Genomic DNA, 22,333 nt, shown 5'->3' with positions numbered 1-22,333 from the left:
GGGGAAGAGAAGAGAGAGTGCAGGAGGAATGGAGGAATTTGGAGGGAGAGATAAAAGAGACGATGAGAGGACTGGGTAGAGGGAAAGAGAAGAAGAAAGGGGGGATGGTGGGATGAAGAATGTAGGGAGGCGGAAAAGAGAGTGAGGGAGGAATTAAGGGAATAGAGACGAAATGGGGGGAGAGGGAGAGAGATATAAGGAAGAGAGACAAAGGTACAAGAGGATATGTGAGGAGAAGAAAAGGGAACAAAGAGAGAGATGGGAGAAGGAGGTAGGGGAGATTAGGACAGAACAGCAAGTATAGAAGGTGATAAATAGGGAAAGAAAGAGGAGGAGGGGAGTGAATGAGGAGATAAAAATGGAAGAATGGGAGGAGTATTTCAGGAGAATATTGGGAGGAGCGAAGGGAAGGATAAGAAGGGATATAAATAGAGTAGGGGAGGAGGATGGGGAAGAAAGACTGGAGCAAGAGGAGATAGGGAGGGTGATAAAGAGATTAAAAGATGGGAAAGCGGTAGGAGGAGACGGAATTCCAAGTGAGGTGTGGAAGTACGGGGGGCAGGAGGTACAAAGATGGTTGGGGGAGATATGTGAAAGAGTGTGGAAGGGGGTGGGGTGGCCGGAGAAGTGGAATGAGGGAAGGGTAGTGCCGATAATGAAGAAAGGGGAGGGAAAAAGGGTGGAAGAATACAGAGGAGTGACGCTGACGCAAACAGCGTACAAAGTGTACACGGCGGTGCTAGCGGAGAGAATGAAAGAGGAAATGGAAAAGAAAAGGATTTTGCCAGAGAGTCAGGCGGAATTCAGAAAGGGAAGGGGGACGATAGATAATGTGTATGCATTAAACTATCTAATAAACAGGCAGGTGGAAAGGAGAGAGAAAAGAATGATAATACTGTTTGTGGATCTTAGGGCGGCATTTGATGCAGTGGATAGGGGGATGTTAGGAAGAGCAATGAAGGAAAGGGGAATGAGAGAAGGGCTGATAAGGAGATATGAGGAGGTGATAGGGGAGACAAGGAATAGAGTGAGAGTGGGGGGAGAGAGGGAGAGAGATTCTGGACAGGGAGAGGGGTGAGGCAAGGATGCCCGCTAAGCCCAATATTATTTACATTATTAATTGCGGATATAGATGAAGAACTGATGAAGGGAGGCTGGCGAGGGGTAAGGCTGGGGGAAGAGAGGGTATACACATTGGCATATGCGGATTATCTGACGGTATTGGCAGAGGATGAGGAGGGGATGAAGGAAATGATGGGGAAACTGGAGGGATACTTAGAAAAGAAGGGACTGGAAATAAATATAGAAAAAACGAAAATAATGAGGTGCAGGAAAAGTGGTGGAAAATGGAAGAAAGTGGATTGGAGATGGAAGGGGAAGAGGATAGAGGAAGTAAAGGAATATAAATATTTAGGATACATGATGAGAAGGAAGGGGGGAATGAAGAAGGAACGGGTGGCAAGAAGAGCAGATCAAGGATAGGGTAAAGAAAGGAGCGAAGGTGATGAGACAAGTATGGGGGATAGGAAAGAGGAGGTTTGGAAAGGACTGGGGTAGGAGGGTATGGCTGTTCGACAAATTGGTCGGTGATAAGCTACGGGGTAGAGATATGGGGATGGAAAGAAAGGAGAGAGATAGAGGAGCTACAGGAAAGATATTTAAGATGGATATTGGGGGTAGAGAGATGGACCCCAGGGTATATAATAAGAGAGGAGATGCAGAGGGAATTAATGAGAGGCAGAGCAGGAATGAGAGCATGGGGATATGAGAAGAGACTGGAGGAAGGGAAAGGAGGAGAGATAGCAAGAAGGTGCTGGATGGACATGAGGAATAGGGCAAGGAGAGGAAAAGAAGTGGGGAAATGGGAAGAGGAGAGGAGAAGGTTATTTGAGGATAGGGGGTGGAAAATAGACGAGATAGGAGAAAGGAGGGAAAAGGGAGAGAAGATAAGGGGAGAGGAAATAAAGAGTAGAGAAAGGAGAAAACAGGAGGAGGAGAGATGGGAAAGGATAAGAGAATCAAGACACAATGAGGGATACGGAAGGGTGAAAGGGAGGGGAGTACCGGGATATCTGAAAATGGGGTGGGGAGAGAAAAGATGGAGGAGGATAGCGAGATTTAGGCTAGGATGTGAGCTAAGAGGAGGAAGGTATTGGGAGGAGGAGGAAAAGAGGAGATGCAGGATGTGTGGGAGAAGGGAAGAAACATGGACGCATATATGGGAGGAGTGCACAGGATGGGGGGAAGAAAGGGGATGGCAGGAGATGGAGAGGGAGGTACTAGGAGAGGAGGGAAAAGGGGAGAAGTGGATGAAGGAAGTGGAAAAATGGTGGAGAGGAGAGGAAAGAGGAGGAGGAGGGAAGAAAGGGGGAGGCGGAGAAGGAGAGAGATAGGAGCACCGGAAACGGAGGTCATGGAATGAGAGGAAAAGAGTGGAGAATGAGAGAGGGGGAGAGAATGGAGAAGAGTGAGGTGTGTGTGTGCGGAGCTCTCTCTCTCTCTCAAGCGATTAGAATGTAAGCGATTAGAATTAATTTAACAGATTAAAATGTAAGAGATAAGATAAAGGAAATGTAAAGGTTAAGAATTGTAACCCCAAGGGGAGGCAATAAAGAATACATACATACATACATAGTAAGTTAACGCGTTACTTGCATTACTGTTATTGTTAAAAATAATAATAACTGTGACAACCCAGTAAATAGTATATAGCAGTTATATAATTATTAGATATAGCAGTTAGTTATAATTTCCAACTATATAATATAATTGCAATATAACATGTGTGTTATATTATACAATAGTTATATTGTTAAGTGGGAAATTACAGTAAACAATTATATAACTGTTACTTGGTGTTTGCTAGGAAATTATTTTATCAGTGAATCAATAGTACCTGTAACAAACTACTTCATTAATATATATTCAACAAACAGCGATATAAAAAAACAAGAACATAAGAAATACATAACAAATAAGAAATGTAATATGTAATAAGAAATGTAATAACATAATACTAGTTTGTTGTCATTTTCATTTGGCGGAAATCTCCTATTTTTTATTTCCTATTTTGTATATCCTATTTTACAATATCACTATTTTTGAAGTGAAAAATATCAAATGTTACAAATTACTGTTTTTTATAGAACAAATTTTCTAAAAAATTTTTATTTTCATCATTTTTGTTAAAAATGAAATTATAAAACCAAATTACAATTACCAAATTAAAATTATTTTAATTTTAATAAGATTTTTCTACGTAACTTTTCTATTACAAATTGATGTACAACGTTTCCAAGTACAGTTTTTGTAAGGATGTTTTTATTACAGTTATTAATACGGTTTTTTCTACAAGTTTTGTACAAAGATTTTTTTACAAAAGTTATTTTTTTATTATAGTTATTAATACGTTTTTTTTACAATAGATTTTTGTACAAAGTGCTTTTATAAGTTTTTTGCACAGACACACACGCGCGTACCTTGGCTCTTTTTTACCTTTTGTAAGGTAAATTTGTACGGATTTCACTGATTTTGTTGTTATAGGTTGATAACCAAACCTAGGTTAGGTTAGATTTGGTTAGGTTTGGTTTGGTATCTCCGACCTGTTCTGTAACAGGATCCTAGAGCTGGGTGCCGGGCTAGGGGTGGCGACCGAGCCGCACTATGTGCCACATACCAGCGAGGGTTGGTTTGGCAGCGGTGACATCTCGGTCGCCATGGTGGCAAACCCCGCGGCGGGGACCCCTCCCTGTGTACTTAGGGCAAAGGGGTCCTCGTTTGTGGCGGTCGACTGAGGGCCCATCACGGTGGTGGGAGTGTATCTCCACCACCGTAAAAATAAGGAAAGTCTGGGAGACCTCGCCCGCATTGAGAGAGTCCTCGACAGGATTGGGGATTTGGTACGGAGATGCCATCCCCGACCCGTCGTGATTGCCGGGGACTTCAACGCCCCTTCGGAAGGGTGGGGGTGTAGTCCCCGGCAAAGGGACTCCAGGGGCGAGGCTCTCATAGACTGGGCAGTGGGTCTCGGCCTCTCGTTGATAAACGAGGGGTCCGCCAGCGGCTGAACGGGGAGTCAGTCATCGATTTGACCTGAGCGACCCCTTCAGCCGCCTGGTTATTCCGGGAGTGGAAGGTGGAGGGCGAAACACTGTCGGATCACCGATACATAGTGTGGGCCCTCCACCTCCCCAGACCTCCACAGGTGCGGGCCCCCTGCTGCCCCTGGGAGGGGGACTTTCCCTTCCCCAGGAGATGGACCCTCAGTCGATTCGATGCGGATAGGTTCAAGGCGACCGTTCTCGTGGCCACCTGGCACTTTGATAAAGAGCCAGCGGAGTGGGCCCTCAGCTCCCAGGAGGGGACTGAGGAACTAGTGGATATTGTGGCGTCGGCCTGCGACGCATCGATGCCCCAAGTCCACGCCGTCGCCGGATCGCGTACTGGTGGACGTAGGAGATCGTGGAACTCTGCGACTCCTCCGTCCAAGCCAGACGGCACCTGTACCGGGCCCGGGGAAGAGGCGAGGACGTCACGAGAGCGGTGGAGGCCTACCGGATTGCCCGGAAGGCCCTCCGTACCGCCATCGCCGAGGCAAAGCGAGAAGCCTGGAGCAAATGACGAGCTCCCTGGACGACGACCCGTGGGGGCGCCCGTACAAAAGGGTGATGGGCAAAGCCCGCCCATGGGCGCCCCCGCCGACGGAGTCGTTGGACAGCCGAACCCTTGAAGGGCTCCTCGACACCCTCTTTCCGAGGGTGGAGGGGGGCCCGCCCAAGATCCCCACCCCCGAACTGGGGGAGGGGGGCTGGAGCGAAGGCCTGGCTGTTGAACCAGAGGAGCTCGTCATGGCCAGGAGAAAGCTCGGGACCAAGGGGAAAGCCCCCGGCCCCGACGGGATCCCTGGCCTAGCCTGGGCTCTCGCACTCGGCGAAGAGAGCCTATCCGCCGCCTTTCGCGGGGTTTTAAGCGGGTGCCTTAAGGAGGGAGTATACCCCCCGCGTGGAGGAGGGCCAAGTTGGTCCTCCTCCCCAAGGAGAGCAAGACATCCGAGAGCGCGCCGGCCTACAGGCCGATTTGCCTGCTGGACGAGGCGGGCAAGGTGCTAGAACGCATTATTGCCGACCGCTTCGTCCAGCACATGTCCTCGGAGGGGCCGGATCTCCACGACCGTCAATATGGTTTCAGCTCCGGGAGGTCGACGCTGGATGCCATTCAGTACCTCCGGGATCTGACCGCGACGGTCGTGGAGAGAGAGGGCGGGGTGTTGTTGACGGTGTCTCTCGACATCAAGAACGCCTTCAACACCCTGCCCTGGCCGGAGGTGGGGCGGGCCCTCGAGTACCACGAGGTGCCCGCCTACCTCCGGCGCATATTGGAGGCCTACTTCGAGGGCAGAGACCTCGCCTTCAACAAAGAAGACGGGGTTCTAGGTCGGCGCGCAATGGAGCGCGGTGTTCCGCAGGGGTCGGTGCTCGGCCCTCTGCTATGGAACATCGCGTTCAACCGGGTGCTGCGAACTCCTCTCCCCCCGGGCTGCCACGTCGTCTGCTACGCGGACGACACCCTAGTGGCAGCAGGGAGAGGACCTGGGGGGAAGCTCTGCGCAGAGGCTGCTGTGGCATCGGTGGTGGGAACCATCGAGGGCCTGGGACTGAAGGTGGCGCCCCAAAAGACTGAAGCCGTGTTTTTTCATGACGGCAGTCGAGGGGCGCCACCCGAGACCCAGGTCCTAATAGATGGCGTCCGCATCCGCGTTGGGCTGACGATTAAATATCTCGGCCTGACGTTGGACGGCCGGTGGGACTTCGGCCCGTACTTTAGGGATTTGGCCCCCAGGGTGTGCAACGCGGGACTGGCAGTCGCTAGTCTCTAGCGCAACCTTGGGAGTCCAGGATGGAGGGCTCGCCGCCTATACGCGACGGCCGTTCTGTCGATCGCATTATACGGGGCGCCAATCTGGGCGCCCCAATTCAGCACTTGCCGCGAGGGCCAACAAAGGCTGAGGCAGGTGCTGAGGCCAATGTTTATCAGAATGTCGAGATCGTACAGAACGGTCTCATACATGGCGGCGAGCACCCTGGCCGGCTTCCTCCCGTGGAATTCATTGCGGAGGAATCCTCTATTGGAGGATAAAGGAGCTCCACAAGGAGGGGGACCTTAGGGCCAGGGATGTGCGGGCCTTAAAGTCTCAAGCCGTGGCCCGTACCCACGAGATGTGGGCGGGCAAATTGTCCGACCAACGGGGGTACGGGCGCCAGACGGCGGAGGCCGTCCGCCCCTGCCTGCCAGAACTGGCTGGCAGGAGGGGATGCGGATTGTCCTTTCATCTGGTGCAGATGCTGACGGGCCATGGATACTTTGGCAAGTACCTGCACCAGATAGAGAAGGAGCCCACCACCAGATGCCACCACTGCCCCGTGCTCATGGACACGGCGCTCCATACCCTGGTCGCTTGTCCGGCCTGGGAAGAGGAGCGCCGTGTCCTGGCCGGGGCCATGGGGTGGAGCAACGGGGACATCTCGCTCCCACGCATGGTGGCGTCCATTTGTGGGAGCGAGGAGGGATGGGAAGCGGCGGCCTCCTTCTGTAGGGGCGTAATGTCCAAGAAGGAGGCCGCCGAGAGGGAGCGCCGGCCACACACAACCCGTCGTCGTCGACGACGACGGGGTGGCCGGCAACCCAGAGGGGGGGCATTTAGGCAGTGGGTCCGAGGAGACACCGGCTGAGGAGGAGGGAGGAGCCCCGACTAGCAGGGGTCCAATCCCTCCTCCTCGGCCACCTCGGCCCCGACTCCGTCAGCAGGGGGGATCCGGCTCTTTTTCTACCTAGGAAGAAGATGGATCCCCCCTGGCCACGGACAGGATAGGTTAGGGGGAAGTGGTGCGAGAAATAAGATCGCTGTGGATACAATGCCCCATAATGGCAGCTAAAAAGATAGCTGAAATGGGGAGCATTAAAATAGGCTGGACGCAAGTGAAGGCAGAAATGCTGCAAACAAGACCATTGCAATGTTATAAATGCCTAGAGCAGGGACATGTGCAGCAAAACTGCAAAAACAACGCAGACAGAAGAGAAAATTGTTATAGATGCGGAGAAAAAGGGCACCTGGCAAGAGATTGTGTATCGAGAGCCAGGTGCCAAGTATGCGCTGATGCAGGAGTGCCAGCAGGTCATAGGATGGGAGGACCAGCCTGCCGGCCACCGAAGGGAAGAAGGAAAGCCGCGGGAGGGACAGTGGAGAGGCGAGAGGCGTCCGCACCGAAGCCCCAGGACCCTCCTGTCCCCCCCAGCGGCAAGGGAGAAACTGGAAAAAGGGAGGCGGAAAATGGAGAGGCAGAAAGGGCTCCATCACCGCTCCCACAGAGGAAGCGACTTCCACCACCACCACCCCCTCCACCCTCCACGCAGGCGGAGGAAGAACAAATGGAGGTGGAGGAGAAAAGAGGAGAAAAGCGTCCACGTCCGGTGGAAAACGCTGAGAGCGATGAGGGAGAGTAGCCTGGTGGGAAGGTCATTGTCAATCCGACCGACAAATAATGACCACCAGGCTGCTACAAGCAAACCTGCACCGCGCCCGCCAAGCTCAACCGCTGTTCGAGTACTCGATGGCGGAGCGCGGTGCAGGGTTAGGGATAGCGGCAGAGCCCTATTATGTCCCCAGAAACCACCCAAGGTGGTTCGGGGACGACAGGGGCTCTGTCGTTATCACATGGAAGGCGAGCGAAAGCTCCCCCCCGGCAAAATTTTTGAGTCCTGGCCGGGGATACGTCGTGGTCAGGTGGGGAGTGACTATCGTGGTCGGGGTATACCTCCCCCCTGAAAAGAGCCTGGACCTGATTGAGTACAGGTCCAGGCTCCAAGAGATAGGAGATGCTGTGAGACAGCATCTCCAGGGTCCTGTCATCGTTGCCGGGGATTTCAATGCAAAATCAGAAGTGTGGGGATCCCGGCGCGGTGACAGGAGGGGGGAGGAAACAGTGGACTGGGCCGCGGGCCTGGGTCTGCACATCCTCAATGAAGGAGACAAATCCACATTCGTGGGGCAGCAGGGGGAGTCTATCATTGACTTAACGTGGGCAACCCCTGCTGCCATGAGGAGGGTGCAGACCTGGAGGGTGGCGGACGAGATCGAGACATTGTCGGATCATCTGATAATAGAGATGGAGCTGTCCGTCACCCCCAAAGGCCTGCGGCCGGTCCAAAGGAAGGAACCCCGACCCGGAAGATGGTCACTGGCCAGGCTAAACAGGGAGATCCTGGAGATCTCCCTGGAGGGCTCCACCTGGCCACGACGAAGGGAGGGGCAGGACCTTGACTCTGAGGTCATGGAGGTCATGGATATACTCGCACAGGCGTGCGATGCCTCCATGCCCAGAGTCAGGTCCTGCCCGAAACGATCCGCCTGGTGGTGGACCGACGAGATAGCCGACTTGAGGCGCAGATCGGTCCACGCCAGGCGGACGTTCCGGAAAGAGCGAAACAAACGACCCCCGGACCTTGAGGCCACTCGGGCCGCCCGGATGGAATTCTGCAAAGCAGCGGTAAAACTGAGAGAAGCCATCGGGGCGGCCAGAGGAAGAGGGTGGGACGACCTCCTCCTCTCACTAGATGCTGACCCGTGGGGGCGTCCATACAGAATGGTAATGCAGAAAATGAGACCATGGACGCCCCCTAAGACGGTGACGCTTGACCCCCGGTTCTTGGAGAGGGTGATGGAAACCCTGTTTCCGGTTGGGGAGGGTAACCCCATCACCCCATACATTCCACCATCCCCCGAACAACAGGGGGAGGTACCGGGGGTCACAGAGGAGGAGGTGGCTGGGGGTGTCAAGAAGGTCAAGAACGGGAAAGCTCCCGGACCGGATGGCATCCCCGGCCGCGTCCTAACCCTAGCCTCAGGGTACTTAAGCGGGAGGTTCGCCTCGCTGTTTTCGCGAGCCTTCAGGGAGAGAAGGTTCCCCCCAGTCTGGGGGAGGGCCAATGTGGTCCTCCTCCAAAAAGAGGGCAAACCGGAGGACTCCCCCTCCGCGTACCGGCCCATATGTCTCCTGGACGAAGCGGGCAAACTGTTTGAGCGGATTATCGCTGCCCGCCTCCAGGAGCATATGTCCCGGGAAGGTCCCAACCTCGATGACGGTCAATATGGCTTCCGGGAGGGGAGATCTACCGTAGATGCAATTAAGCATCTGAGATCCCTCTCGGAGGCCATCGTGATGGAGGGCAGGGTGGCGGTGGCGATATCGTTGGATATCGCCAACGCGTTCAACACCCTGCACTGGGGTAGGGTGGTGCAGGCGATGCGGAGTTACTTCCGCTTCCCACCCTACCTCGTGGCCGTCATCGAGGATTATTTCCGGGGTCGGCGTCTCACGTGGACGGACGCCGACGGCAAGGTGCGCGAGAGGGGAATGAGTTGCGGGGTTCCACAGGGCTCAGTTCTGGGCCCACTACTGTGGAACCTCGGATATGATTCAGTCCTCCGGACAGCCCTCCCCCGCGGCTGCAGTATCGTCTGTTACGCAGACGATACTTTGATACTGGCCGGGGGGAACGACTGGAGGGATGCCGTGAACACGGCCAACATCGCGGTGGCAGGAGTTGTGCGTGCCATCCGCAACCTGGGCTTGGTGGTGGCTGAAAGAAAAACAGAAGCCATATTCTTTCATCAAAAGGGAAGGAAGCCACCCCAAGCCTGGGTGCGGGTTGGCGTAGTCAGGGTTCCGTTGGAGGCCCAGATGAACTATCTGGGCCTCAAATTGGACGGCACCTGGTGCTTCAGAGAACACGTAAACAGACTGGTCCCCCGACTAAGGGTGGTATCCGCCCGGTTGGGCAGGCTCATGCCCAACGTCGGGGGACCAGACGGGAAGGCTCCTCGCCTCCACGCAGGAATTTTAAATTCGGTGGCGCTATATGGTGCGCCAATCTGGGCGGAAGCCCTGGCCGCCAGTCGCCCGATGCAGGCGCAATTGCGCAGAGTGCAGAGGGTGCTGGCGGTCAGGGTAGCGCGGTGCTACCGCACCGTGTCCTGCGTGGCGGCGACGGTCCTGGCGAGCATGCCCCCCCTAGAGCTCATGGCCCTGTCGTACAAGAGAATGTACGACAGGAAGCGTGAGCTCATCCGTACAGGGGGGGACGGAGAACCGCTCGCCAGGGCAATACGTGAGATGAAGCACCAGACTCGGCGGGTCCTCCTCGAGAGATGGCAAAGGTTCCTGGCCAACGCCAGGTACGGGAGGAGGACCGTCGAGGCCGTCCGGCCCTTCCTGCAGGAATGGGTGGGAAGGGCAAGCGGAACCCTGACATTCAGGATGGCACAGGTGCTCACCGGGCATGGATGCTTCGGTGAGTACCTGTGCCGCATCGGGAAGGAACGCACAACTTCCTGCCACCATTGCGGACATGACCATGACTCCGCGCAACATACACTCCAGGACTGCCCCGCCTGGAGTGCCGAGCGCGGAGTCATGGTCCGGGCCTTGGGCCAGGACCTCTCGCTCCCGAGGATAGTCGGGGCGATCCTCGGGAGCGAGAAGAGATGGGACGCATTCTCCTCCTTCTGCGAATCAGTCATGACGCAGAAGGAGGAGGCGGAAGAGATGCGGAGAAGGGCAGAGGGCCGGGGGAGAAAAAGGAGGCGGCGCGAGAGGCACCGCCAGTGGAGAGCGGGGAGGAGCAGGAGCAGGGAGGGAGACGCTGATTCGTCGGAGGAGGACGAACTTAGGAGGATCGTGGGTCCACCACCTCCTCCTCCCCCCCTCCCCCTCCTGCTCCCCCACATGCACCAGCAAGGCGGGGACCCCGTAGGGGGCACGGTGCCCCCCGCGGAGGCCAGAGAGGAGTCGGAGACGGAAGGGTGGCGGTGGTGGTACTTCACCGACTCACCCCTCTGATGGTGGCGGCAGCGATGCTGACCGCCCCCCCTGCAGTAGGGGTGGCTGTGGCGCCACCACCGCCGCCCCCTGCTGCCCCTCCAAGGGCAGCAACGGGAGAAGGTAGTGGGTGGAGGGCAAGGCTGAGGCCAAGGCCCTACACCCACAGACCACCGACTGGCCCGAAAAAGGGCGTCGGATAATAATAAGGGGGGGAGAGGGTATCGATGGAGACAAGCCGTCGAAAATGCCCCTCCCCCCCTAACCGCAAATCCGAAACGTAGTTCGGATATGCGGGAGGGGGGTCACTAGGACCCCCCGCCCCATTCCTCCGCGGAGGTGGGGAGAGCCCGGCGGCTAGGGGAGTATATCTCCCCGCAACCGCCGGGCGGGAGGGTGGGGCACCGGGCGGGGACTCCCGGTGCCCCAACCAGCCCTCCCAAGGTAGGGTGGCTGGCTGATACGGTGGGTCAGTCAGCCACACAACGTGTATTGGCGGCGCCTCGTCTGGTCGGGAACGGTGGTGAAGCGGGCCTCGGCCGGCTTCCCCCTTCCCGACCGAAGAGACGAGGCGTGAGGGGTGGGAAAGGGGAACGGTGATCGAAGCGGGCCTTCGGGCCGGCTTCCCCCTTCCCCTGGGGGAGCGGTGGTCGAAGCGGACCCTCGGGTCGGCTTCCCCCCTCCCCCGCCCCGCCCCTCAGGGACAGAAGGTGCAAACCTGGACTCGGGGCCCCGATTAGCAGTTACGCGGCACCGGGGCCCCGACCCAAGTCCCTTCGCAGCGCCACCCGGGGAGGTTTTAGCCGGTAGGAGTCCGGCATAACCCTGGCCCTTCCCCGAGGGTCAGGGTATCCATGATGGATTTCCTCCTCGTCAAAAAAAAAAAAAAAAGGGGGAAGTAGTGCCCGTTTTGGGGCGGGCCCACTTCCCCAAAAACCCCACCACCCCGAATCTAGGGGAGGGCGGATGCCCCCTCACCCCATAGGCGACACCAGAAGGCCAACCGGTCGGTCCTAGACCAACCGGGACCGCACCCTGGATTCCCTTTGCGGAACAGGGTGCGGTAAAGAATGGCGGAGGGCTCGGAACGAGCCCTGGGGTCGGGGGGTTGGGGAGGGAATACGGGAGTAGTTCCCCTGACTCCCCTCCACTCGGTCCGACAGGTAGGCATCCCACAAGGGTTTTAGTCAGTAAGAGTCGACATAACCCCCAACCCCCCCAAAGGGGTCGGGGGTATCCATGATGGATTTCCCCTGCGTTACAAAAGAAAAGAGAAATGGTTTGGTATCTCCCCTTCCCCGTGGACGCCACCTTGTCGTGGTGGGGGAGCTTGCGTGTCCCTATGATGTACAGAGCTGTGCCAGCGGGGCTTCGGCCCCTGGCAGGTTCAACCATGCCGGTCTGTACGGAAGAGCCAGACTAAGAGCGTCCATAATACTCCTGGATGGGTAGCTGCCTCCAGGTTTTATCCAGGGTCTGGAGGGTCTCATTCGTGGGGCCCAAAGGACCTTACAGCGCGGGCAGAACGGGCTCGTGAGCCGGGTGAAGGCAATCGTTGTAGAGGAAGAAAAACCCTGAATGCAAACCCGTACTTGTCAGGACGTATAACCTGACACAATTGCGTGGCGCCAGGGTGCTTCGGCACTCTGGTACAGGAGACTCAGGCAACCCATGCAGACCTTAGCCTATCACACCGTAACCCTAGGTCATGTCTCTGGGGCCGGGGGCCTTGCCTTAATTGGCCGGACCGCGAGGCGGGTCCTCTATAAAACACCACGTAATCCTACGGTTGAGGCATGCCACGCTTATGGGATGAATGGCAGGTGCGTGACCTGTTGCAAGTGGTTCCTCATCTGGGGCACCTGGCGAACCCCAGGAAACGCTAGCCTTACCCCGGGTAATGCGGGGGCTCTACCCGGAGTCGACGCCCACTTCCCGCCGAACACGTGGGACCAAAATAAAGGATTCCAAAATTATAAAAACCAACTACTCCGAGTCTTCGGGCTCAGAGCCCTCGGGCTCACGGTCGCTAAAGGACGACGTAGCAGCGCGTCCATGGACCAACCACCCACTCCGGAGGGAGATTTTTTGAAAGTAGGGACGGGGGTTATAGAGGTGGTAGGAATCCCCCAGGCGGGTGCCTCCTCCCCTCCCCCCAAGGAGGTAGAGCCGACGGACTCCAGGGGGTTAGCCTCTGGAGGGTCGTCCAAAATCGAAGACCCACCACCGTCCTCAAAGCAGCGCCTCTCTGACCGCGGAGAGTGCGCGGTGAGCCCGCCGGGTAGGGTAACGCGGGCGGTCACCCAACGCGTGACAAGTATGTCCCTGGGGTCCGAAGGTAAAACCCTGGTATCAGGGGCCAACAGGCCAGGTCCTCTCTGTTCCAAGCAGGGGTAGAAGGTACCTCCCCTATAAATAACAAGGAGATACAGAGGGTGTGTCCGGAAGGGACAAAAGAGGGGACCGATGGGACAGCGGGGGCCTCGGGGCGGACCACCGTTCCGGTGGTCCGCTCCGACGTTTTGCTTTCGCAAGGTTGCAGGATACGTATCCAGGGCCCTGCGGGGACCACGTCGGGACCAGTAACTGGACCGAGCAGAGCCAAGGACATCGGCGGGGGGAGAAAGAGGACGAGAGAGGCCACCAACACCAGCGGCAGCTCCTTTGGTGTGGAGATTCCTGCCCTTGAACTCACGAGGAGGGGGCCTGGCAGGCTGCCCACCACGGGTGAGAGGGTAGGAGCGAAGAAGAAGAAGAAGATGGAGATGGAGAGGAAGAAGGAGGAGGACAACAGGAGGTTGGAGCAAGATATCAGAATCCTCCTCGACACGGGCATACTTCGTTCTTTAGAGGACAAGCGCCAGGTCGAGGATCTATTTAGAAATAACGCCACAATCAACCTCCTCAGGGAGGCCAGGGTGGCAGAACTGGCCTCGGAGGTGGGCCGAACTCTGGGCGCGGTTCGGTTGGTCACACAGAGGTCCCGCACTTTAAAGGGGACCTTCGTGGTGTTACTGAATCGCGCCGTGGCCACCTCCGAGACCGTTATGGCCACCCTGCTCGCAAGGACTGCTGAGTTGGATAGCAGAGGGGAGGAGGCGACAGAAACAAAGAGGGAGGCGGAGGAGCTTCGCAAGGAACTGCCGAAGCTGAGGGTGGAAAATAGGAAGCTGGGCGAGGAATTAGAGGCCTTGAAGGCCTCAGCTCTCTCTGCCCTTACCCCCCATCCACCTTTACTCCCGAAAGGAAGGAAACTGTCGTATGCGAAGGCAGCGGGAGGATCTACGTCCAAGTCCACAGAGGAGGAGGAGGAGGAGAGATCCAGGAGGGAAGCAATGAAGAGGAGGAAGAAGAAGAGGAGAAGGGAAACTTATCCTTCCTCTCCTCCTCCTTCTATTGTGAAGGGGAAAGAAGCAGAGGGTGGGGGGTTGCTCGTGGACATACCGTCGTACGACGACAATGCTCCGGAGCACCCCCTTCCCCCAACGTGGAAAACGGAGAAGGCGGAGGAGTTGGACGCCGCCATGACCGCCACGGCCCATACTTGCAGCCATAGGGAGGAGCTCGACAAGATGCGGGCCGAGCTAGACTTCTTTAAGGCTGCGAGCGGGGTGGGCCGGACGGCCGTGGCGGTGGGGACCCCAGCGACTAACAAAAATCCGGCGGCAGCAGGACAAGAAAGGAAGAAGGAAGGACGGGAGGCCCCGGAGGGGAAAACCCAGGCTCTCAAAACACCGGTGGAGCCCAAAGGACAAAGGAAAAGGAAAAGGGCAAGGGAAGGAAAGAGAGGAGAAAGGAGCAGAAAAGGAGAAGAAAGGAAAGGGCCAAGCGGATGAAGGAGGAGGAGAGAAAGGCCCAGCAGGGAGGAAAAGGGACGCCGGCAAAGGTCCTGCTAGAGGCAGTCCGGGGCCCAATTCGAAGGGACCAGAAAGAAGGAGAGAAGAAGAAAGAAAAGGAGTTGTGGTCCTAAGTGGTAGGACGAAAGGAGAGACAGAGGAGAGTGGAGGAGGAGAAGAAGAAGGGGAACTCCTCTACCACCCCAAAACAGAAGGGTTCCTGGAGGGAGACACGACGGCCGGGCAGGGTAAGCCGAAGCCGCGCTCTGCGGCCGTCACCATAACGTGCCCCGACGGAGAGTATTACGAGTTTATGGTCGAGGCCAGGCGCCGAATCAGACCGGCGGACCTGAGGAAAAATTCTTCCCCAAGGGTCTGCCGGGGCCTGAACAGAGCGATGCTGATAGAGATGCCTGGCCTCAACGTCGGGGCATCCGCCGACCGGCTTGCGGAGGAGCTCCGCAAGCTCGCGGCGGAAAAGGGCCCTGGTTATCGCATCCAGCGGCCGGTAAAGTTCGCAGTACTGCGAATTGCTGGGCTGGATGCGACGACCGGGGCCGAAGAGGTGGCGGCCGCGGTGGCCCTTGCTGGGGGATGCTCGCCTGAGGAAGTTTACTCGGGCGTGATGAGCGTCTCCCAGCGGGGAGTCGGTGCTGCCCGCTCGCGCAACGTTGTACTTCCGCTGCTTAGAGCGGTGCATCAGCGCCGTCGACCGCAGCGGAATGTGCTACCTCCGTGCCCTCCGGTCATAAGATCGGAGGACCCGCCTGCAAACCCCTTTCCGGAAGGAGAAAGGGGGGAAAGAGGAAAGAAGGAGAGAGGCAGAAAGGGAAGGAGAATACCGGTTGGGAGGATGCCCGAACCATCACCGCCGGAGGAGGACCGGACCCGACAAAGCCTGGGGAGAAGAGTGGACCAGTCTCCTCCCTGTCGAGTGACAAAGGAGAGGTGGAGCTGGAACGGATCCGGCCCCTTCCATAATAAAAATCCCAGAGGGTAAAGGGGAGGAGAGGGACTCCTCCCCCGACCTAATAGACTGGAACTAGGAACCGGAGAGGACTACGACCCAAGACCCGGAAGAACCTCTACCCCGCAGGAAGAGGAGAGGGGAAGAAGAGGACAAGGCGAACAGGGACGAGGACGACCCGGAGGAGGAAGCACAGGCGACAAAGGTAAGGAGGGTGGAGCCCTCGGACACACCCCCGACAGACGTAGAGGAAGGGGAGGTGGGAGCGCTGCCCCCGACTCCCCTGCAGGTTGACTCGCCCTCGTACCCCCGAGAGGAGGATGTCACGCAGGTAGGGACCTCCCGAGTCTCCGCATAGACACCCACGCTGGAGGTCACCATGGCCGAAACCCCCTTCGGGGAGACTGAGACGGCTTTGCCGTCAGAAGTCTCCCAGGAAGAGGGGGTGGATGTAGGCAGCCTGGAGGAGGCGTGTAAGGCTTAGTCTTCACGACACTCCGGGTTCTACAGGGCAACATCGGCCACGGCGCCCGAGCTCAGGACTTCTGCATGCAGAGGATGTCTCAGCTGGGCGCCGGGCTGGGGGTGGTCGCCGAGCCGTACTGGGTACCGGTTCGCAGTGTTAACTGGTTCGGCAGCCCGGACGGCTCGGTGGCCATGGTGGCGAACCCTGCAGCGGGGATACCTCCTTGTGCATTCAGGGAGAACGGGTCCTCGTATATGGCGGTCGATTGGAGGCCCATCACTGTGGTGGGGGTGTATCTCCCTCACCACAGGAACAAGGCCGGTCTCGGTGAGCTCGCCCCGGTGAAAAGGGTCCTGGACAGAATCGGGGTGCTGGGGCGCATCCCCGGCCTGTCGTGATAGCCGGGGACTTCAACGCCCACTCGGAAGAGTGGGGTTGCAGTCCGCGGCACAGGGACCCTCGGGGCGAGGCCGTGATCGGTTGGGCAGCGGGACTGGGCCTGCTGTTAATGAACAGAGACTCAACCAGCACCTGTGTGCGGCCGGGGGGGCAGTCGGTCATCGACTTGACCTGGGCTACCCCCTCGGCCGCCGGGTTGTTCCAAGAATGGAGGGTGGAAGCGGAGGGCGAATCGCTGTCTGACCACAGATATATAGTGTGGACCCTCCGCCTCCCCAAACCTGCACAGGTGTTGGCCCGCAGCCCAGGGGAAGGGAACTTTCCCCTCCCCAATGGCCTTTCAATCGAGATACGGACAAGTTTCGGGCGGCCGTCCTTGCGGCCACCTGGCACCTAGATGTGGGGCCAGGTGAGTGGTACCCCAGCCCCGCGGAGGGTGCTGGGGAAATTGTAGGTTTCGTGGCGTCGGCTTGCGACGTCGAGATGCCCCAATCCCACCCCCGCCGGCGCCGGGCCACGTACTGGTGGACGGAGGAGTTGGAGGACCTCCGAGACTCCTCCGTTCAAGCCAGAAGACGTTATTACCGGGCCCGGCGACGAGGCGGGGATGTCGCAGGGGCAAAAGAGGGCTACCTACGAGCTAGGGAAGTCTTCAAGGCCGCCATCGTCGAGGCCAAGCGAGCGGCCTGTGAGTAACTGGTGAGCTCCCTGGACGACGATCCATGGAGGCGCCCATACAAGAGGGTGATGGGGAAGATCCGCCCATGAACGCGCCCTCCGATGGAATCGTTGGATCACCAGACCCTCGAGGGGCTCCTGGATGCCCTCTTTCCGCGGGCAGAAGGGGGCCTCCCCGAGATCCCGACCCCTCCGATGGGGGAGTGAGATTAGGAAGAGGGTCTGGCGGTCCAGAGGAGCTCACCGCGGCCAGGAGAAGACTCGGGGCCAAGGGGAAAGACCCTGGCCCCGACGGAATTCCTGACCGGTCCAGGGCCCTCGCCCTCGGCGAGGGAAACCTGTCCGCGGCTACGTGCAGGGTTTTGAGCGGGTGGCTCAGGGAGGGGGTATTCCCCCCATAGTGGAGGAGGGCCAAGTTGGTCCTCCCCAAGGAGGGCAAAGCACCCGGGAGTGCGTCGGCCTACAGGCCGATATGCTTGCTGGACGAGGCGGGCAAGATGCTGGAGCGCATCATTGACGACCGCCTCGTCCAACATCTGTCCTCGAAGGGGCCGAACCTCCACGACCGCCAGCACGGGTTCAGGCCCGGAAAGTCCACGCTGGATGCGATCCAGTGCTTCCGGGACCTGGCCCGGGCGGTCGTGGAGGAGGAGGGCGGGGTGTTGCTGGCTGTGTCGTTAGACATAACGAACGCTTTCAACACCCTGCCCTGGTCGGAGATTGGACCGGCTCTCGAACACCACGGGGTACCCGTCTATCTCCTGCGGATCCTGTCGACTTACTTCGGGGGCAGGGACCTCGCCTTCCCGGTGGAGGGCGGGGTCCAAGGCCGGCGCGAAATGGAACGCGGTGTTCCGCAAAGGTCGGTTCTCGGCCCCATGCTATGGAACATCGCGTTCGACTGGGTGCTGCGCACTCCGCTCCCCCCGGGCTGCCACGTCGTCTGCTATGCGGACGACACGTTAGTGGTAGCCGGGGGGAAAGCTGGGGAGAAGCCCACCTCCGCGCGGAGACAGCATTGGCATCGGTGGTGGGAACCATCAGAGACCTGGGTCTCAAGGTGGCACCCCAAAAGACTCAAGCTGTGTTCCTTCAGGGCAAGGGTCGTGGGGCGCCGCCGGAGACCCGGGTCCTCGTTGATGGCCGGGTCCACGTCCGCGTCGGGCCGACGATGAAATATCTCGGCCTGACGTTGGACAGCCGATGGAGCTTCGGACCCCACTTCAGGGAATTGGCCCCCAGGGTGCGCAAAGCCGGACTGGCTGTAGCCAGTTTGACGCGCATCCAAAGGGGTCCAGGCTGGAAGGCTCGCCGCCTGTACGTCACGGCGGTGCTCTCGATCGCCCTGTACGGGGCGCCCATATGGGCGCCACAACTGGGGGTCTGCCGCGGCGAAAAGCGCGCACTGCGGCAGGCGCTGAGGCCCGTACTAATTAGGGCGATTCGGGGGTACCGTACCATATCGTACATGGCGGCGACCACCTTGGCCGGCGTTCTCCCTGTGGAGCTCCTCGCCGAGGAGAGGCACACCCTCTATTGCAGGGTGAAGGAGCTCCGCAGGGTGGGAAACATGTCGGTCAGGATCCTGAGGGGTTTGAGGCTCCAGGCCTAGGCTCGCACCCAGGAGAAGTGGAGGGACTTATTGTCCAATACCCTGTGGCCCGGGCCAGCGACGGCCGAGGCTGTCCGTCCCTGCCTGTCCGAGTTGACAGGCAGGAGGGGACGTGGACTGTCTTTCCGTCTGGCGCAGGTGCTGACCGGGCATGGGTGCTTCGGTCGGTACCTGCGCTGGATTAGTAAGGAGCCCACCACTCGATGCCATCACTGCCCCGTGATGGAAGACACAGCGTACCACATCCTGGCTGCGGGTCCAGCATGGGCCGGGGAGCGCCGTGTCCTCGCCGGGGCGGTGGGATGCCGGGAGGGGGAACTCTCGCTCCCGCGCATGGTCAAGGCCATGTGCGGGAGCGAGGAGGCATGGACAGCGGCGGTCTCCTTCTGCGAGGCAGTAATGTCCCAGAAGGAGACCGCTGAGTGGGGGCGACGACCGTACCGGGACCGTGGGGAGCGGCGCCGGGGCGGTCGGAGCCCCTCGTGAGTCGAGGGACACGATAGCGGGCCCGGAGCAGCGCCAGTCGAGGAGAGCTCACCGACTCGCGAGGGCCGTGAGGTCCCTCGGCCGTCCCGAGCCCGCCTCCGGTCGCAAGGGGGTAGTAGGGGGTGGTGTTCCACCTTCCCTACCTTTCCCCCCCGAGCGACCGGACAAGTAGGGATAGGGGGGAGTGGTGTCCCAGTTGGGGCTGGGCCCACTCCCTCACAAATCCTTTCCTCCCTGACTAGCAGGGTGGGGGGTAAGGAGGGAGGGTGGATGTCACCTCTCTCCTTCACCGGTGACACGAGAAGGCCAACCGGCGGGGCAACCCGTCAGGGACCGCGCCCTGGATTTCCTCCGTAGAACAGGGCACGGTACATAAGTGGCGAGGGGCTCCCAAAAGGGAGCCCTGGGGCCGGTGGGTTGGGGAGGGAATGCAGGAGCATTTCCCCTAACTCCCCACCTCACGGTCCGACAGGTAGACATCCCGCAGGGGTTTTAGTCGGTAAGAGTCCGACATAACCCCCGCCCCCCAGGGGGGTGGGGGTATCCATGATGGATTTCCCTGCGTGACCAAAAAAAAGATTTGGTATCTCCCCCCAGGCTGCCACGTCGTCTGCTATGCGGACAACACATTAGTGGCGGCCGGAGGAGAGAGCTGGGGGGAAGCCCGCCTCAAAGCGGAGATTGCGGTGGCATCGGTGGTGGGTACCATCGTGGACCTGGGTGACTCAGGGTGGCGCCTCAGTAGACGGAAGCCGTGTTCTTTCACGATGGAAGTCGAGGGGCGCCGCCGGAGACACGGGTCCTAGTCGATGGCGTCCACATCCGCGTCGGGCCGATGATAAAATATCTCGGCCTGACGTTGGACAGCCGTTGGGGCTTCGGGCCTCATTTCAGGCTTCTGACCCCCAGGGTGCGCGGGGCAGGGCTGGCAGTAGCCAGTCTCCTGCGCAACCATGGGGGTCCGGGATGGAGGGCTCGCCGCCTATACGTCAGCGCGGTCCTCTCGATCGCCCTGTACGGGGCGCCAATATGGGCGACTCAGCTGCGGGCGTCCAGAGACGGGATCGCCCGCATGCGAGCCGCTCTGAGGCCCCTGTACATAAGAGCGGTCAGAGGATTCCGGACGCTGTCGTACATGGCGGCGACCACCCTGGCCAGGTCTCCCCCCGTGGAGCTCATAGCTGAAGAGCGATCCATCCTTTATTGGAAGGTGAAAGGGCTCCGCGAGGCGGCGGAACTATCGGCCAAGGACCTGCAGGGCCTGAAGTCCTAGGCCAGTGCTCGGAAACTGGAGATGTGGGGCGACGTTCTGTCGGACGCACGGGGGTTCGGGCGCATAACGGCCGAGGCTGTCCGCCCTTGCCTGCCAGAGATAGCGGGCAGGAGGAGATGTGGAATGACCTTCCATCTGGTGCAGGTGCTGACGGGCCATGGGTGTTTTGGCAAGTACCTGCACCGGATCGGTAAGGAGCTCACCACCCGTTGCCACCATTGCCCCGTCTATATCCTAATCTCTATGTCCTAATGGACATGGTGTACCACACTCTGGCCGCTTGTCCGGCCTGGGGAGTGGAGCGCCGTGTCCTGGCAGGGGCGGTGGGGTGTCGGGAGGAGGAGATATCGCTCCCGCCTAGTCCAGGCCATGTGCAGGAGCGACGGGGTATGGGAAGCGGCGGTCTCCTTTTGCAAGGACGTTCTGTCCCAAAAGGAGGCCGCCGAACGGAAGCGTCGACCGGTAGCCCGTCGCAGGAGACGACGTGGTGGTCGGCGCTCCCCGGGGGGGAAGTGCTAGAAAGCGGACCCGATATTACACCGGCTGAAGAGGACGAAGGATCTCTGGATGATGGAGGGCCAGATCCTCCTCGGCCGCCTCGAGCCAGCCTCCGTCCGCGGGGGGGGGGGGATCCCGACCGGAGCGGGTCCTCTGAGGGACTCGCCTGAGGTGAATTCCCTGGTTTACCCCTGCGCGTCGGACGGGTAGGGACAGGGGGGAGTGGAGCACCCAGTTGGGGCTGGGCCCACTCCCCCAAAATCCTTCCCTCCCTAGCTGGGAGGGGAGATAAGGAGGGAGGGTGGATATCCCCTCTCTCCTAGGTAGACACCAGACGGCCAACCGGCGGGATAACCCGCCGGGGCCGTGCCCTGGATTCCCTTTGCGGAACAGGGCGCGGTACGCGGAGGCGTGGGGCTCCCGGAGAGCCCTGGGGCCGGGGGGTTCGGGAGGGAATACGGGAGTAGTTCCCCTAACTCCCCTCTCACCGGTCCGACAGGTAGACATCCCGCAGGTGTTTTAGTCGGTAAGAGTCCGACATAACCCCTCGACCCCCCAAGGGGGGGGGGTATCCATGATGGATTTCCCCTGCGTGACCAAGAAAAAATGGTCGGAGCTATAATGGACATCATAAGTGTAACTACAATTCTCTGAACATTTAATATTTAGTTATTATAAAAAGTATAGAAGTGGCTCCACCTCCAACCCCATCATATATTTTATTAATGACATATGACGGTCCTCTTTACTAATTTTATCACGCAACAATGCATAATTTAATATATCCCGGTTATATGTGTAATTTTATTTGTGAATCTTATAAAAGAATTATGCATTATTTCATATGTATTATTTATTATCAATTTTAACTATCCTTACTTACACAATCCTAGGTAATATACAATAACTATTCAACGCAACAACTAATTTAATTTTGTAAGAAATTGTCTACAACTTGATACTTTTGAGGCTTCTGCGATGTAAAAAATTATTATTGTAACACGATGTCGAGCACGAGAGCTTCACGTCGATGATCTCAACTCATCTGTCCGCACTTCGTAAAGTCCTGCAGAGTGGATTTCAAACGCCAATGTGTCATTTCGCCTACATTTATCCTCACAGCAGCAACCTGAACATATAAAATATGCAATATGAAATAACATATTCTTGTTTTAGGCAAGAATATATATAAAAGATATCTTTTAAACAGTGCTTTACCTAGATATGGCTTATCGATTCTGTTT

The 22,333-nt window shown here is 58.1% G+C and overlaps 2 protein-coding genes across 2 annotated transcripts; both read left to right on the top strand.

Annotated features, from left to right (window-relative positions):
* Positions 1-6,921: 6,921 nt before the first annotated feature.
* Positions 6,922-7,500, top strand: LOC112589250 (serine/arginine-rich splicing factor RS2Z32-like). The gene has a single exon (XM_025301740.1). The coding sequence runs from the start codon at positions 6,922-6,924 to the stop codon at positions 7,498-7,500; it is 579 nt and encodes a 192-aa protein (XP_025157525.1).
* A 9,439-nt stretch (positions 7,501-16,939) lies between these two features.
* On the top strand, positions 16,940-20,591 carry LOC112589249 (uncharacterized). The gene is made up of 3 exons (XM_025301739.1): positions 16,940-16,951; positions 17,769-17,932; positions 20,213-20,591. Exons 1-3 carry the CDS (start codon positions 16,940-16,942, stop codon positions 20,589-20,591), a joined length of 555 nt encoding a protein of 184 aa, XP_025157524.1.
* Positions 20,592-22,333: the final 1,742 nt, after the last annotated feature.

This window comes from Harpegnathos saltator, unplaced genomic scaffold (genome assembly GCF_003227715.2).
Source record: "Harpegnathos saltator strain DR-91 unplaced genomic scaffold, Hsal_v8.6 scaffold444, whole genome shotgun sequence".
NCBI classification, from domain to species: Eukaryota; Metazoa; Arthropoda; class Insecta; order Hymenoptera; family Formicidae; genus Harpegnathos; species Harpegnathos saltator.
Note: the sequence above shows the minus strand (reverse complement) of the source record. Positions and strands in the feature narration are given on the sequence as shown.

Excerpts from the sequence above, each read along its gene's own strand:
- LOC112589250 (XM_025301740.1), top strand. The coding sequence starts at position 6,922 with ATGGCAGCTAAAAAGATAGCTGAAATGGGGAGCATTAAAATAGGCTGG.
- LOC112589249 (XM_025301739.1), top strand. Across the intron at positions 17,933-20,212 it reads GCTTTCAACACCCTGCCCTG|GCTTCTGACCCCCAGGGTGC; the intron begins GTCGGAGATTGG and ends GCCTCATTTCAG.